This window comes from Typopeltis vanoorti, chromosome 7, assembly GCF_054136105.1.
Source record: "Typopeltis vanoorti isolate ZY-2024b chromosome 7, IOZ_Tvanoo_1.0, whole genome shotgun sequence".
Lineage (NCBI taxonomy): Eukaryota > Metazoa > Arthropoda > Arachnida > Uropygi > Thelyphonidae > Typopeltis > Typopeltis vanoorti.
Window position 1 is genome coordinate 56396220 of NC_143555.1, and position 13811 is coordinate 56410030.

At 36.1% G+C, this 13811-nt stretch overlaps 2 protein-coding genes across 3 annotated transcripts in view; one reads left to right on the plus strand and one right to left on the minus strand.

Annotated features, from left to right (window-relative positions):
• Positions 1 to 13811, plus strand: part of LOC150104691 (tRNA-specific adenosine-34 deaminase catalytic subunit ADAT2) — a 98218-nt gene that overhangs the window by 32193 nt on the left and 52214 nt on the right. For both annotated transcript variants that reach the window (XR_016548545.1, XR_016548544.1), the window contains exon 3: positions 11347 to 11502. The gene's annotated coding sequence lies outside the window, so the exon portion shown is untranslated. The remainder of the gene's footprint in view (positions 1 to 11346; positions 11503 to 13811) is intronic.
• eIF3k (eukaryotic translation initiation factor 3 subunit k) overlaps positions 12025 to 13811 on the minus strand; it is a 96619-nt gene continuing 94832 nt past the window's right edge. Inside the window, exon 8 of the mRNA XM_090395277.1 lies at positions 12025 to 12099. Coding sequence (XP_090251403.1) covers positions 12068 to 12099 — 32 coding nt within the window. The 3' untranslated portion in view covers positions 12025 to 12067. The remainder of the gene's footprint in view (positions 12100 to 13811) is intronic.

Consider the following 13811-nt stretch of genomic DNA (forward strand, 5'->3'; position numbering starts at 1 on the left):
GTAATTGGCTTTGGCCCTCCTTCCCATACAAGTCACTCTCTCCTCACTTCTGACTTGTATTGCTCACTCTTTCTTTATATTCTCTCCACAACTTTTTTTCTGCTTAATAATGCTTTTCACCTATCTAACCCTTACCTGATTTATCCTTCTGAATCTTGGTATATATTCTGATACTACTTTCTTCAAACACTCCATGCACCATTATCTCTCCCTACCAAATTTTTTTGCCATGACCCTCGTCTTTGACTATTGTTTTCATGTGCCCATTTGTTACTGAATTAAACTATTTTACAATATTTGTGGCTGTTTCTTTCACATCTCATATCATATCGCTTTTCACCAAATAGCATAAAAATTCATCAATAGTTATTATTGTGATTTTTCTCTTTGTTCCTTAATTTATGGAAACCAGTGTAAGTATTCGTGTGAAAAAGCCAGAGGTAACTTATGTCTGTACACAAATGCCAGGCACATCAGGACAAAAGGAATGACTTTCGTTGGCTTGGTGAATATATTGTGGTGTATAATTGTTCGCATTGGCCAAGGTTTGTTCTTAGTCAGATGTGTAGGGACTGGAATTGATCATAAAGAGTAGAAAGGATAGAACAGGGAGAAGGGACTAATAAATATATGATTTGAATGCATTTAGGGTAGAAACTCATGAAACCAATAATATTACTACTAATGTTAAATTTTTTTCTCATGTATAATGAAAAATGTTCTATGTAAGCAGTAAGTTTCAGGTTATTGAGGCTTATCTGATGTGAAGTGGAGACAAACTGGATGAAATGGTGGAACGTTGAATTGCTTGGGATGATGAAATGCATCACCAAAATTATCTTGATGAAACAAGGAATCATTACAGATGCTTTTCATTTTCTGAACATTGATTGGATAGCAGAGAGCTCATAAGAATGAAGGAAAATTCAAGATGTTGCAAGACAAAAGCATCATGTGAAAGAAGGAACTTGCAGTCAGTGTTAATTTCATCATAGCATTAGAGGGAGTCTCAGTTAAGGATGTAACTGTTATGCTACCAGTTGGTACTGATACTGGATATGGTACAAAATGTGGATGTTTCAAGTGCTTGCAACCCAGTGCACAATACTACTACCACATTGGATGAAAGTGCATGAGAAACAGATTCTAGAGGTTCATTAGTGACAGATGGGATATCAACATGTATGCTAAAGTAATGTTCATCTAAACTGATTAAGCCACTAACTGTTCTCTCTCTCATTTCCTGGTATATAAAGTTCCCTGTTGCTGCAAGTTGGCCTACTACGGATAGACAGGAAGATTAGCTACCATCTGCACAGAAGAACATAAAAAAAAAAAATACATCTATATCCATTACTTGGTAAACTGAGCCTTACAGACCATGCTCTGGATAAAACTCACTCAATTGGGAAAAAACTGCCATATTCCATTTTAGAAAATTTACAAGAGCAACTGTTTTTACAATCTAACCTTATCTCAGAAATCAGCATAACCGAAATAAATATGGATGCATAAAACTTTTCAAAATATACGAAACGTTAAAACTTGGAGATCTCATCTGAGGACTCAAGTCGTCATCATCATCATCAAATTCCTGACATGTACCCTCAAAGTGTGTACAGGATATGATAGTACTACATGAAAAATTTATATCATTACTAACTTATTATCTACAATTTTCCACCAAATCAGTCTGTTACTTGTCAAGACTCCAACATTATCAGATGTTATATTTCAATCGTCTAAGGCACTTTGTACTGTATCAATCCACCGATATCTTGGTCTTCCTCTGGGTCATTTTGCTGCCAACCTGGCAGAGAACACCTGTTTTGCTAATCTTTGCTCACCCATTCTGTTCAAGTGATCATACTACCTGAGATTAGCTCTACTAATGCATTCCTGGATGCTGACAAGTCAAGTTCTTTCCTAATATCCTCGTTTTTAATATGATATTGCCATTGATGCCATCTGTTCACGCCTCTAATCTTTCTCAGGACTCTCATATCTGCGGTCTCTAGTATTTGGTAGTAATGTTTTACTTCTAACCCAGCTCTTAGATCCATAAGTTAAAACTGGTTTGAACACTGTCTTGTATACAGCTAATTTAGTGTTCTGACTAATTTCTCTCTTATTCCATATGAATTTATTCAATTGACTTCCTACCATACCAGCTTTGTTGATTCTGTTGTCTATTTCCATATTTAATTTACCATCTTCACTAAAAATCGGGCCTAAGTAGCTGAGATGTTTTACTTGTTCCACAGGTTCCCCATTCAAAACACAGTTGACATTTTCAATGATTCTACCTATTTTCATTGTCTCTGTCTTTTTATTGCTGACCTTCATACCATATCTATTACAACAGCTATTCAATTTAGTCAAGGAATCCTGCAGACTAGTAGCAGATTTATTTAGAAGTATAACATCATCCACATTACGCAAAGAGCTGACATTAACATCTCCAATTCTGATATCATGTTTAATGCCACTTTCCTTCATAATGTGATCTATATAGATAACAAATAACAGAGGGAATAATGTACATCCTTGTCTCACACTAGATTTAACATTAAACCATCTTCCTACTTCCTTCAATTCTAAGTGCTGCCTTACAACTCAAATAAAGACTAAGTATTGCTTGATATAATGCCCCATTGACACCATATAACTAGCGTATTGAATAGCTTCTCTCTTGGCACCTTGTCATATGCCTTTACCAAATCGACAAAACTTAAATACAGATCTCTGTTATATTCCCATGCTTTCTCAACTGATTGTCGTAAAGTGAAGATCTGATCCTGACAGCCTCTATTTGGCTTGAATCCAGCTTGTTCTTCACCAAGCTTTTCTTCCACAATTCTCAACTGTTTCTCAAGTATACTGGCATAAAACTTGCCCAGAACACTCAGTAGGGAAATACCTCTGTAATTCTCACATTGTTTTATTTCCCTTTTTATATATGGGTACTATGAGAGCTCTACTTCAATCATCGGGAATTTGTCCCTCTGTCCAGGCATTCTGAACTATGCAGTGCAGCCATTGTAAGACTTTTATACCACCATACTTCAGCATTTTTGGTCAAATATAATCTACTCCTGCAGCCTTTCCACATTTCAAGCCTTTGATGGCTTTTTCTACTTCAAGTATGGATATGTATTCTTGTCTATGCCTGTTGAGTGTTTTTACTACTGTGCTAACACTGCTTGTTTCATTTAGCAATTTTTTGAAGTAATTACTCCATACTTCAAGGATATCTTTTTCTCCCATTTTCATGTCACCTTTATCATCTCTAACTTCTTTTACAGCACTCTTTCCTCCATTTCTAGAGGAAATGGAGGAAAGAGTGCTGTAAAAGAGGTTAGAAGAAGCAAAGATGTTCTAGAGCTTCAACAACCTCTAGAACATCTTTACACCCTCTTGATATTTAATTTCTATGTTCTTGCCAAAGTCCTCCCATGACTTTTGTTTAGCTAGTTTTACATTTGTCTCTGTATTCTCTAAGAGCTCAAGCTTGACTTATTTGACTGGAACTTTTGATATGCTTTCTTCTTTTCCTTCACTGCCTCTTTAACTTCCTGTGTCCACTAGGGAGTTCTGATTTTTATATCCTTGTAGGCCTCACACCATGCCTCTGGCTGGGGTTTTCTTCAAGGTTTGAATCAGGGTTTTCTTCAAGGTTTGCCACTGAATCTCCAAGGTTTGGTTCTTGTTCTCAAACGTTTTCATTTTTTTCCCAATAATCTTTGTGCATTTTACTCTACAGTTCACATCTGAGAGCTGCTTACTTTTAATCGCTTTAAAACTTTCTTACGTCATTCTTTTCAATATGAAATTCAATTTTATCCTGCTAAAGCCAAATAGTGATCACTTCCAATTTCAAATCCTCTGTACACTCTGGTGTCCTGCACCAAGGAGAAAACATCACTATCAACAATAACATTCTCAATGAGACTTTTCTTATTCTTTGCCTTTTCTCTCCATGTGAATTTGTGCACATTTTTATGTTGGAACATGGTGTTAGTAATAACCAGTCTGTCCTGAGCAGAAATCCAACAGGTATTTGCCATTATTATTAGCTTTGCTCTTTTCTTCAAATTTTCCCAAAATATTTTTGTATGTCTGACAATCAATTTCTACTCTGCTATTTAGATCCCCAGCAAGGACCAACTTTTCCTTTTTTCATCGTCAGTAGCTTTCTGTAGAGCCTCAAAAAATTCCTCCACTTCTACTTTAGTAGAGCCTTCTGTGGGACGATAGGCACAAATAAGTCTCATTGTCCCGTTCCCCATTCTGATATTTGCCAACATCACTCTACTTGAGACTGCCTGCCATTCAAGAAGATTAGCCTTGTATTTAGTGTTGAATACTATGGATACCCCTTATTTTCCTTCATTGCCTGATTTTTTATTATCTAATTCCTCAGCTAGCTCCATTTCTTTGCCATTCAGACCTCTTATGTTGATAGTACTGATCTTTGAGTCGGGGTGTGCTTTCAGATTTGTTCCAGTAGCTGACCTTTCGCTGTTCCCTGGCGAAAATAACGGGGCCTTGTTTAACCGGGTGACCCCCCCTCCCCCAGCTGGCATGAAATTTTGTCATGTTGTACCATCATTTTGTGTATTGGTTTAAGCCAATAAGAATACAATTTGGTCGGCTAAATCCCAAATTGCCAGCTCATCCTCATTCGTTCAGTATCTAGGTTGATACCCAACAAGGTGCACCTCGAGAAGGTGAGAATTGGACATTTGGTCAGAAGCCCTGGTCGGTTCTCCGGATTCCTTTAAATGCTATGTGGAGGTCTCCTCTCAGTTATATACAGCTTTGATCCTGAAGCACCCCTCTATTTTTATATTCACAACTTTCACTTAGTTTTGTGTTAATATGTGTGTTACAAGTTTCATATTCACTTCCTGAAGATGTTTCTGTGATTGAGACAAAATATGTGAAGTATTAAAGTGCTTTAATTCTTTCCCAATGCTGTTTTACTCCGTTAAACCCTGAAATAAATTAATACTCAGGAGCTCGTTAATATGTTACTGCTTATTCAGTTGCATATTAAATTACTAGATGCGTGAATACTGTAATGGATTAATACATGCTTTTTGGTTTCTTGTTAATTTTAAGAATTTTTTTAAATCATATCTGTACGACTAATATTGGAATAACTCGCTATAAAATCATACTGTCTCAGCTCCTTCAAAATGACCGACTATTGAATTTTTTAATGTATGTTCTGTGGCAATCACATGTCCCTTCAATGGGATATTAGAGAGATGATAATGTCCCTGGTTCTCTTGAAATCACAGCATGCCTGGTATCATTTTGTAGATTGAATCAGGGATGCATTATTATCTCTCTGTAATATCCATTAAAGGGATACTTCAGGTGGAGGTAGCATGATGGGGAGACATCTCATTAATTGGACACATCAGTTATATTTGTTTCTTAGCAGAACTGTAATTGCTTCAACTTACAGATATAAGGTCCTGAACCCCTATGCTCATCTGTATGCAGGTGTAATACAGGAAACATTTATCCTGCATGATGATACTGCTCATTTTCATTGAGTTCACCCCCACTCCGGTAAATCATTCTGGTTCAGAGCAACAAATTTCACACTCAAAAAATAATAATGCTCCATCTGAAAACACACGCAACTTTATAAATAAAACTTTTCTTTTATATTTTAAAAATTCATGACAACACACCTTAATAAATAACTTTTATTTCCATTTTTTGTATTTAAATAAATTTAAATTATCAATATTCTTTTTCCTTGTATATAGTAACAATCTAGAGAAATAAGATTTTTGCATATTTTTCTTTCATTATCATAACTATTCAGGAATAGTTAAGTCATATGACTCCATATCTCCCAAATTGTCCAAGTTTCTTCGAAAGTACAACATACGGACTTTATTCACACCTCTACAGAAACTCTGCTCCTTGCTGAACAGATCTCAACCTGGACATGACAATCTCAAGTATCCTGGTATCTACCAGATTTGGTGCGGTTATGATAAGACATACTTTGGCCAGACAGAGAAATCCATTGAGCTACACATCAAGAAACATCAGAGAGACAAAGTTACAGGAGAATGTAAGCTAGTGCTCTGTCTAGCCATGCCCCTTTTCTGCAAATTCTAATGAAGAGAACCACACCCATCCAGTGCTATGGAACAAGTCTGCTAAAGAAATCATTCTCAATCCTATACATCTCAATGACAACCTAAGTTATAACCTGTCTGATTGTCGCTGCGCTGCTATACAATATTGGCATACACGAGATTGTGAGCACACGTTTATGCCCAACAATGAAGTCAGAGAGAGAGAGAATGTTTTTAAATACACAAATGTCAACACATTAATGTTGAAATGTATACGTTAACCTTTTTTTACTGTTTAGAGTTATTTCCTTTACGGTTCTTATTGGTTGATTCTTTTATTTTTTTTGCACCTGAAGTCTGTTAAAGACGAAACTAGACGTGCCATTCAAATTTGTTTTATTTCTTATCTTGGTGTCCCAGTCATTTAATCCTAAAAACATATATGTATGTCTGTAGAAGTGTTGAGTTCTCAAGGCTGGTTTGTGTGCTTGTGGGAGGAAAAACTCCAGATAAACTGGGGAGAAAAACCCTGCAGTCCACACCCAAGACCGACTGACTTCGCTATGTCTGAGAAAAATCCTAAGCTCCTCACGTCAGCGATGGGAATCTAACCCAAGACACTACTTTCCCAGGCATATGGTTGTGAAGCGCATAGCCACTCGAACCACACACACACGTACCATCTCTATAAATAACTTTTATTTCAATTTTTTGCATTTAAATTAAATTAACTAAAATAAAGAGCCAAAAGGCTTCAGTCAGGCGATGCAAAATTTATAAATAAAAATCAAGTGGATATTAGATCCAGCATTATTTCAAAGCTGAATGTAGAAGCTATGAAAGTATAGTACAAATAAGTTGACCAAAGAGCTTCCAGGAATATGCCTGCTGGCATTTATGAGTCGCCCTAGCGCGGACCACTTTAGAAAACACATGCTGCCCAGGCATCCGCATACATGCTTTCTAATTTGGTCCATTTTTTTTTTAGGTTTCACTGGCCCGACAGCTGTTTTGAACTGGTTAATTCTCCTCAGAGACCAGGCAGATACTTAAGTAAAGCCCTTTCTAAAAATTAGGCAGTCTGCTGGACCACTCCCTATGAGTGACCAAAAGATCGTCCAACTCAGTGACCAGCTCACCCTACCACTGAGCAGAACCGTGCATATTCCAAGGAAAAGCATCCACCGAGAAAACCCCATACAGGCCACCCAGTAAACACTTTCTCCGGAGACTCAAATTGCTCTCTCAAGGCACCCCCCCCCCCAAAAAAAATCTGAAGCTCCCCTCACTGGGAGCTAGACTTGGAAGAAACCTTAAGAGAGCAAAACTCTTTCAATACTAAGGAACTTGAAATGTTGGAGAGGTGCATTTTTCATAAGCAAACTCTTGGTTGGTGCGTAAAAGTATTTACTAAAATAAAGAGCCAAAAGGCTTCAGTTTGGTGATGCAAAATCTAAAAAAATGAAGTGGATGTTAGATCCAGCATTATTTTAAAGCCGAATGTAGAAACTATGAAAGTTTCGTACAAACAAGTTGACCAGAGAGCTTGTGGTTATACGCCCAATGGCATTTACGAGTCTTTCAGTTTCTACATTTGCCTTACTTAATGGCCAAGTTGAAATCATTAAACATAGCAAAAAAAGGTCAAGTGCTTATGGCAAATTATACTTCTAGTGTCCCAATGTCCATTTATGATTATGTATTATATCATAAATTAAAATTTTGCATAAAAGATTAAAAAAAATTCTGATTATGTATCATTTTTAGTAAAATTGGAAGAATGGGACATAGCCTTTTGAATGGAAAAAACTTGAGCTTGATTTTTGTTGTGACAAGAGGAATCTTTATTATGGGCTTCTTTAATTGAAGGTGCTTTGGCCAATAGCGGTAGCAGTATTTTTCATCCTACATACAAACAAACTGGTTTAGAGAACATGCAAGTTACAGACAAGAAAATACTACTATGGTGGTGGACAGTAATATGGTGGTAGCATTGTTGTGGGGAAATGAATTATGTACCCTTCCCATTATGAGTCATGAGAAATGTCACATTCAGAATTAGTATTACTGAGGCAGCTATGGCTCTTGGCTTCCAACCCATCGTATACTCTTGCTAACTTTGATTGTTTGATTTTAAAAAAAATAATAAAAAATGCCAATTCATATTAATGATAGTAAGTGTCAAGTTAAATATATATATATATATATATGATTTTATTCTTTAAAAAAGAAGGTAAAATATTGCAAGCTAAAACGTATTTTATTATTATTGCAATGGTAACTTCATTATTCACCAGCTATAAAATTGAAAAATGAAAGGTATTTTGATATTTGATTACATGTGGCAAATGTGAAAATAGGTGTCCAGAGTGTGCATTCTTGTCTTACATCTGCTTTTACATAAGACCATTATTTTCTCTTCCCTCCAGTTTTTTTAATATATCAGCAGTTACCAGATTAAATAAAGATTATGTATTGCTGGATGTCCCATATATAATTGTTTAGCATTTTGAAATGCTTTTTATAGATCTGTTTTTATTATGGGCTATTCAGTCATTTTCGACTATTGGTGATATAGTGAACAAAGGCTCTCCATCCTACTTGGTGTTTTGTCTTTTCTTTCAGCAGCTGTAAGTTAAAGTTGGTAATTTCCTTACTCTTGTCCATCCAATTCTTGCAGTCTTCCTTTCCTTCTCATGCCTTTTGTCGTTTTACGAACGCTGAGATAGCAGATATGCACCTCGTTTATGGGTTAGATGACTGTAATGGACGAGCTACTGTACGAATGTATGCCAAAAGGTACCCCATCAGAATTTGTGTGACTATGGATCGTTCAGGGATTGCAGGCATAATAGTGGGCAGCCATGGAAGATGAGTTGTTGCATGCGATGGACAATAATCCAGAGACAAGCATATGTACTGTTGTCTTTGCTATAGGAGTATCTTGATCCAGAGTATTGCACGTTTTTGCACTCTTGAGTCCTTACAATCATTTCATCTGCAACAGATCCAGTTACTGATGGCTGAAGATTATCCTCGATATGTGGAATTTGCACTGTGGTTTCTGCAGAAAAGTGCCGTAGACCCAGATTTTCCAGCTTGTGTTTTGTTCATGGATGAAGCTTCATTTACCCACGAAGGGAGTCTTCATTCACCACAATGTTCAGGTGTGGGCTCATGAGAACCTACATGCTGTGCGATCACATGTTGCACAACAACGCTTCGCCATTAATCTATAGGCAGGTATTGTCACTGACTGTTTAGTCAGCCCATACCTGTTACCACCCCGATTGGACTCGCAGAAGTATCGAACCTTTCTGGAAGAAGTTCTGCCAGATTTACTGAACAATGTTCCAATGACTGTGCATCGGCAGATGTGGTTCCAATACGATGGGCTCCAGCCCTTTTTGGCATTTCTGTGCATCAGTATTTGGACAGGTCCTTTGGGGCTTGATGAATTGGGCGTGGTAGACCCGTTGCATGGCTCCATGCTCGCCTGATTTATCGAGCATTGATTTCTTTCTGTGGGGGACCCTTAAAGCCATGGTGTACGAAATGGTTGCCTCTGACATGAACCTCATGGCAAGAATTGCCATTGTTGCTGCTAATACCTGGGAAACTCCAGGTATTTTTGAAAATGTATGGCAATCAATGCATTGTCGGTGTGCATCACTGCTAACGGTCATAACTTGAACTCCTGATGTAAAACCATATTATGTATCCAACTACTATTAAACTGTTTAGCTACGTCTAATCAAGTTTTTTTACACTACTTACTGCCTTATGTTATTTCTGTATCTTTGCGTTCCTGTTGTAAAAATAATCATAATTTAAAATTCTGAATATTTTTACATATTGTTTATTAGTTTTAGTTTCATAACACGCATTGTCGGCACTTGTGATGTGCCCGTTATTGAAATTGTTTTGTCAAAAATGATATGTAAAGCAGTTAAAAATTTATGTACTTACCAGATTTGAATACTTGTGTTACTTTAAAGAAATTTTATTGTAGTTTAAAATTATCAAAAGTTGTGTTTTATGAGGACATTCTCTTGTCGCTAACAGAGACAACGTGCCAGCCATTACACCTAGTTTCTCGCTTGCCATTTTCAAGCAGTGCGTGCTCGTCGAGAAGTTTGATGTGTGATTGACAGCTGACAAGGAAAGCGTTCGGAGAGAAAATTAGAACACAGGCTGGCAGATATTTAGATTCAGAGCAACTTGAGTTTTTTTTATGCGACAGTTGGAGAAAAATTAATAGTATATTCTGAAAAAGGAACTGTGGAACTATTAAGCTTCAAAGTGGAATAAGTATTGATAAATAAAAGGGAAATATTGCTATAGATCGTTTTAAAAGGAATATTGGAGGAAACGCTAACTGGAAGATTCATAAGAGATTCCGAAAAGAAAATCATAGAACTAAGTTTTTTTTTAATTGGAAGAGTTAAGACTGTCAAATTTATTTGACAGTCTTAATTTGCTATTTATGGTCTAAAGGAATGTTCAAGAAAACTCTGATTAGGAAGTTTCATCTGTATTAAGGATGCCAGATCTGACTATTATTTCTACTGAAGAAAAGAGACAGAATTAAGTTTGGAAGAATTAATGTGTGCTACGTGAGTGATGAAAAATGATCCTGTGAAAATGAAGAATAGTCATATTTCGTTAAAGGGCCTTGACAGAAAAAGAAACTGGCTATGAACATTTTGTCATTGTGCAAACAAAGCGTTTAGTCTAGTCTTAAGTGTAAGTTTATTTTTAAAAGGCTTCAGATCCAATTAATTTGAAGTTAGTTATGTAATATTTGTTTGAAGTGTGTGTGTGTGTGTGTGTGTGTGTGTGTGTGTGTGTGTGTGTGTGTGTATAGTTTGTTATATTAAATGCATTTATTTTGTATTTTGGTCTTGAGTCAGTGATTTATTTGGATTCTGAAAGAAAATAGTAAAAAAGAGGTCATTGCACCAATTGGAATGAACACTTGCATATATAATAACATATAGGTACACTCGGAATAAAAAAAAAAAATTGTTGAAAAGAGATCTCTATGGTAGGATTAATATTATGATAATATCCTTTCTATATAAACATCTTTAAATCTAGTCATGCTTTCCTATGTGAATGTGGTTGATTTTGATGTTCTCTACCTCCCCTCAAAGTTTGTACGTGGAATTTTGAACCGCCATGCATATAAAGGAAAAGAAATCCTCAGCTGACTCATGGTTGTATTTATTTGCTATAGGTTTACAGCCTTTCATTGATGGAAGTTGCATAATTGGGAGCTTACTGCAAAAAAGATCAGATCCATCTTTATTCATTGATTTCTTTATGTTACGACCATTTAAGGGTCCTCCACAGAAAGAAATCAATTCTCCATACACACACACTCCTACCACAGGTAAGAATGTGTATTTATCATACCATTTCTGGGTTAATTTGATTTAAATGTTATAACAGATATATCTGAAAATTAGAGATACTTAAACTGCATGCTCTTATTCATCTGGGTTCTTGTGCAAGACAACTCATGCTGACTCCACATTCATATGCCTGGATTTTTATATGTGAAATTGGTATGCCATACTTTTGTCCATCACTCCAAATTAATCATGCCCTGTCAATTGACAGTGCATATATCATGTGATTTAAGTAATACCAAAGAAATCCATTTTTATTACAAAGATACAAAATGTTAGGTTTCTATATACAATAAATATGAAACTATATCTCATTATGACATTACCACAGGGCACTGGAAAATAAGAAACTTCTAAATCTAATAGCAATTAGATTTGGAAGTTTCTTATCCAGCTTTATATATATAAATGTGTAGCTGGATAAGAAACTTTTTTGCTTCTGTGGATGTTTGTGTTCAGACAAATGCCAAGGTATCATTATTTTTAGACACTTATTACACAAATATTCTTAAATCATTTTATTCTGATCATTCCCTTTATACAAAATCAACGAGAGGAGGCCATAATAGCTGCAATACCTGAAAGAAAAATAAACGTGATATCAGAATATTTTTATAATGTACAGTACAAATATGATAATAACCAAAACTAACTCAAATTGTTTTTATCATGTTTGAATTATAGTTGAAGCTTACTGTATCAAGCAGAAGTTATTCTAGTTTGTTACTTTTGAAGTAACTTAATTAGATGTAAAATACCTAAACAAACATTATTTTTTATAAGAAATAAAATATTAAGAACTTGGAAATCATTTTTATATGATACTTCAGGGAGTATAAAGACTCATCTTGGGAAGGCATACTACTCCATCACATCCAACTTGCCATCTGCCACCTATCACTACATAAATAGTATTTTTGTATGTTCAGGATGAAACACTTCCTATAAAGATTTCTCTCATCACAACAAGATACAATAAATTAAACATTAAACACAATGACAAGAATTAAACTCCAGTCTTTTTCCGATTGAAGGGTACAATGTGTTGTTTATTTTCCAACTGCATGCAACAGAGTAGCTCAATTTTAAATCAAGTTTTTTTGTTTGTTTTTTTGCATGGGTGTGGAGATGAGTTCTGATCATGGGCAGGTGACTTGGCTTCTTAGAAACTTCATTACTGCTTATGATAGTAGACAATGCAGATAAGATTAGTCATCCTACTCTGTGTGTAGGATGATTGATTTGTCTATTTCATAGGAGGCATGCTCTTCTACCTCACGAGGTGGCTAATTTGCCTTCAATTGAAAAAGCTTATGAAGGGGGAAAAAAAAAAACTTGGTAAATAAAGCAAATTGTTTGAAGAACGCTCTTTTCATGAAGGAATAAAGTTGAAAACTTGGATGTCTTGTAATGTCTCAAAGACAATATCTAGATGATTTCACAAAGGGAAGAATTAATGGAAAGCTTGAATAAGGCTGCAGAATTACTGATATTGTCCAAGAGTATGGAATTCACCAGCATTGTATCCAGGCTCTGGGCAGCATTTCAAACCAATGGACTGTTCCACAGGTTTGCTAAAAGGATGCCCTCACTCTACCACAGCGTATTAAGACAGAATTTGGTTATAACAGGAAAATGTAATATGCTACAGCAGGTCAGCTTGCAAGTTGGCTCCATTCAGGTACAGACATTGATAAACTGTGGAAAGACGTATGCCTATAGTCTGCATCCCTTTAGCCATAGCTCATTGCAGAGCATGTTTTCCATGGTGTTGTATCCATAAAAATTGGACAAGACACCAATGGACTCCTTACAGATGAGTCGTTTTAGTCTTTCTTCTGATTCTAGACAAAACTTGATCTGGCATGAAAGTTCTTGAAAAGGATATATATGGCAGTGCTGGGGTCATGGTGTGCAAAGGAATTATGCTTAATGCACGCACCAAGCTACAAGTTCATTTTCATGGATGACAATGCCATGTCATGCACGAGCACTGGAGACCAAGGACATTATCAAATTGACTGGCCAACACGCTCCCCAGATTTCAATTCCAAAGTACAGGTTTAGGATGCAACAAGGAGACATATCTGCCATGAATGTGAATGAGTTCAAAGCCAAAGCATGATAGATATTAATTGACCAAGCCCTTCATAACAGTAGTTTGTGTAAGAAACATCAAGAGCCAGCACATTGAAAAATTTCTAAGGAAGAGGGGAAATGCTTGGGGGGGGGGGGGCTATTTAATAAACCATTCCACAAATTAAAAGTGAACACTGACTGAACATTGGTA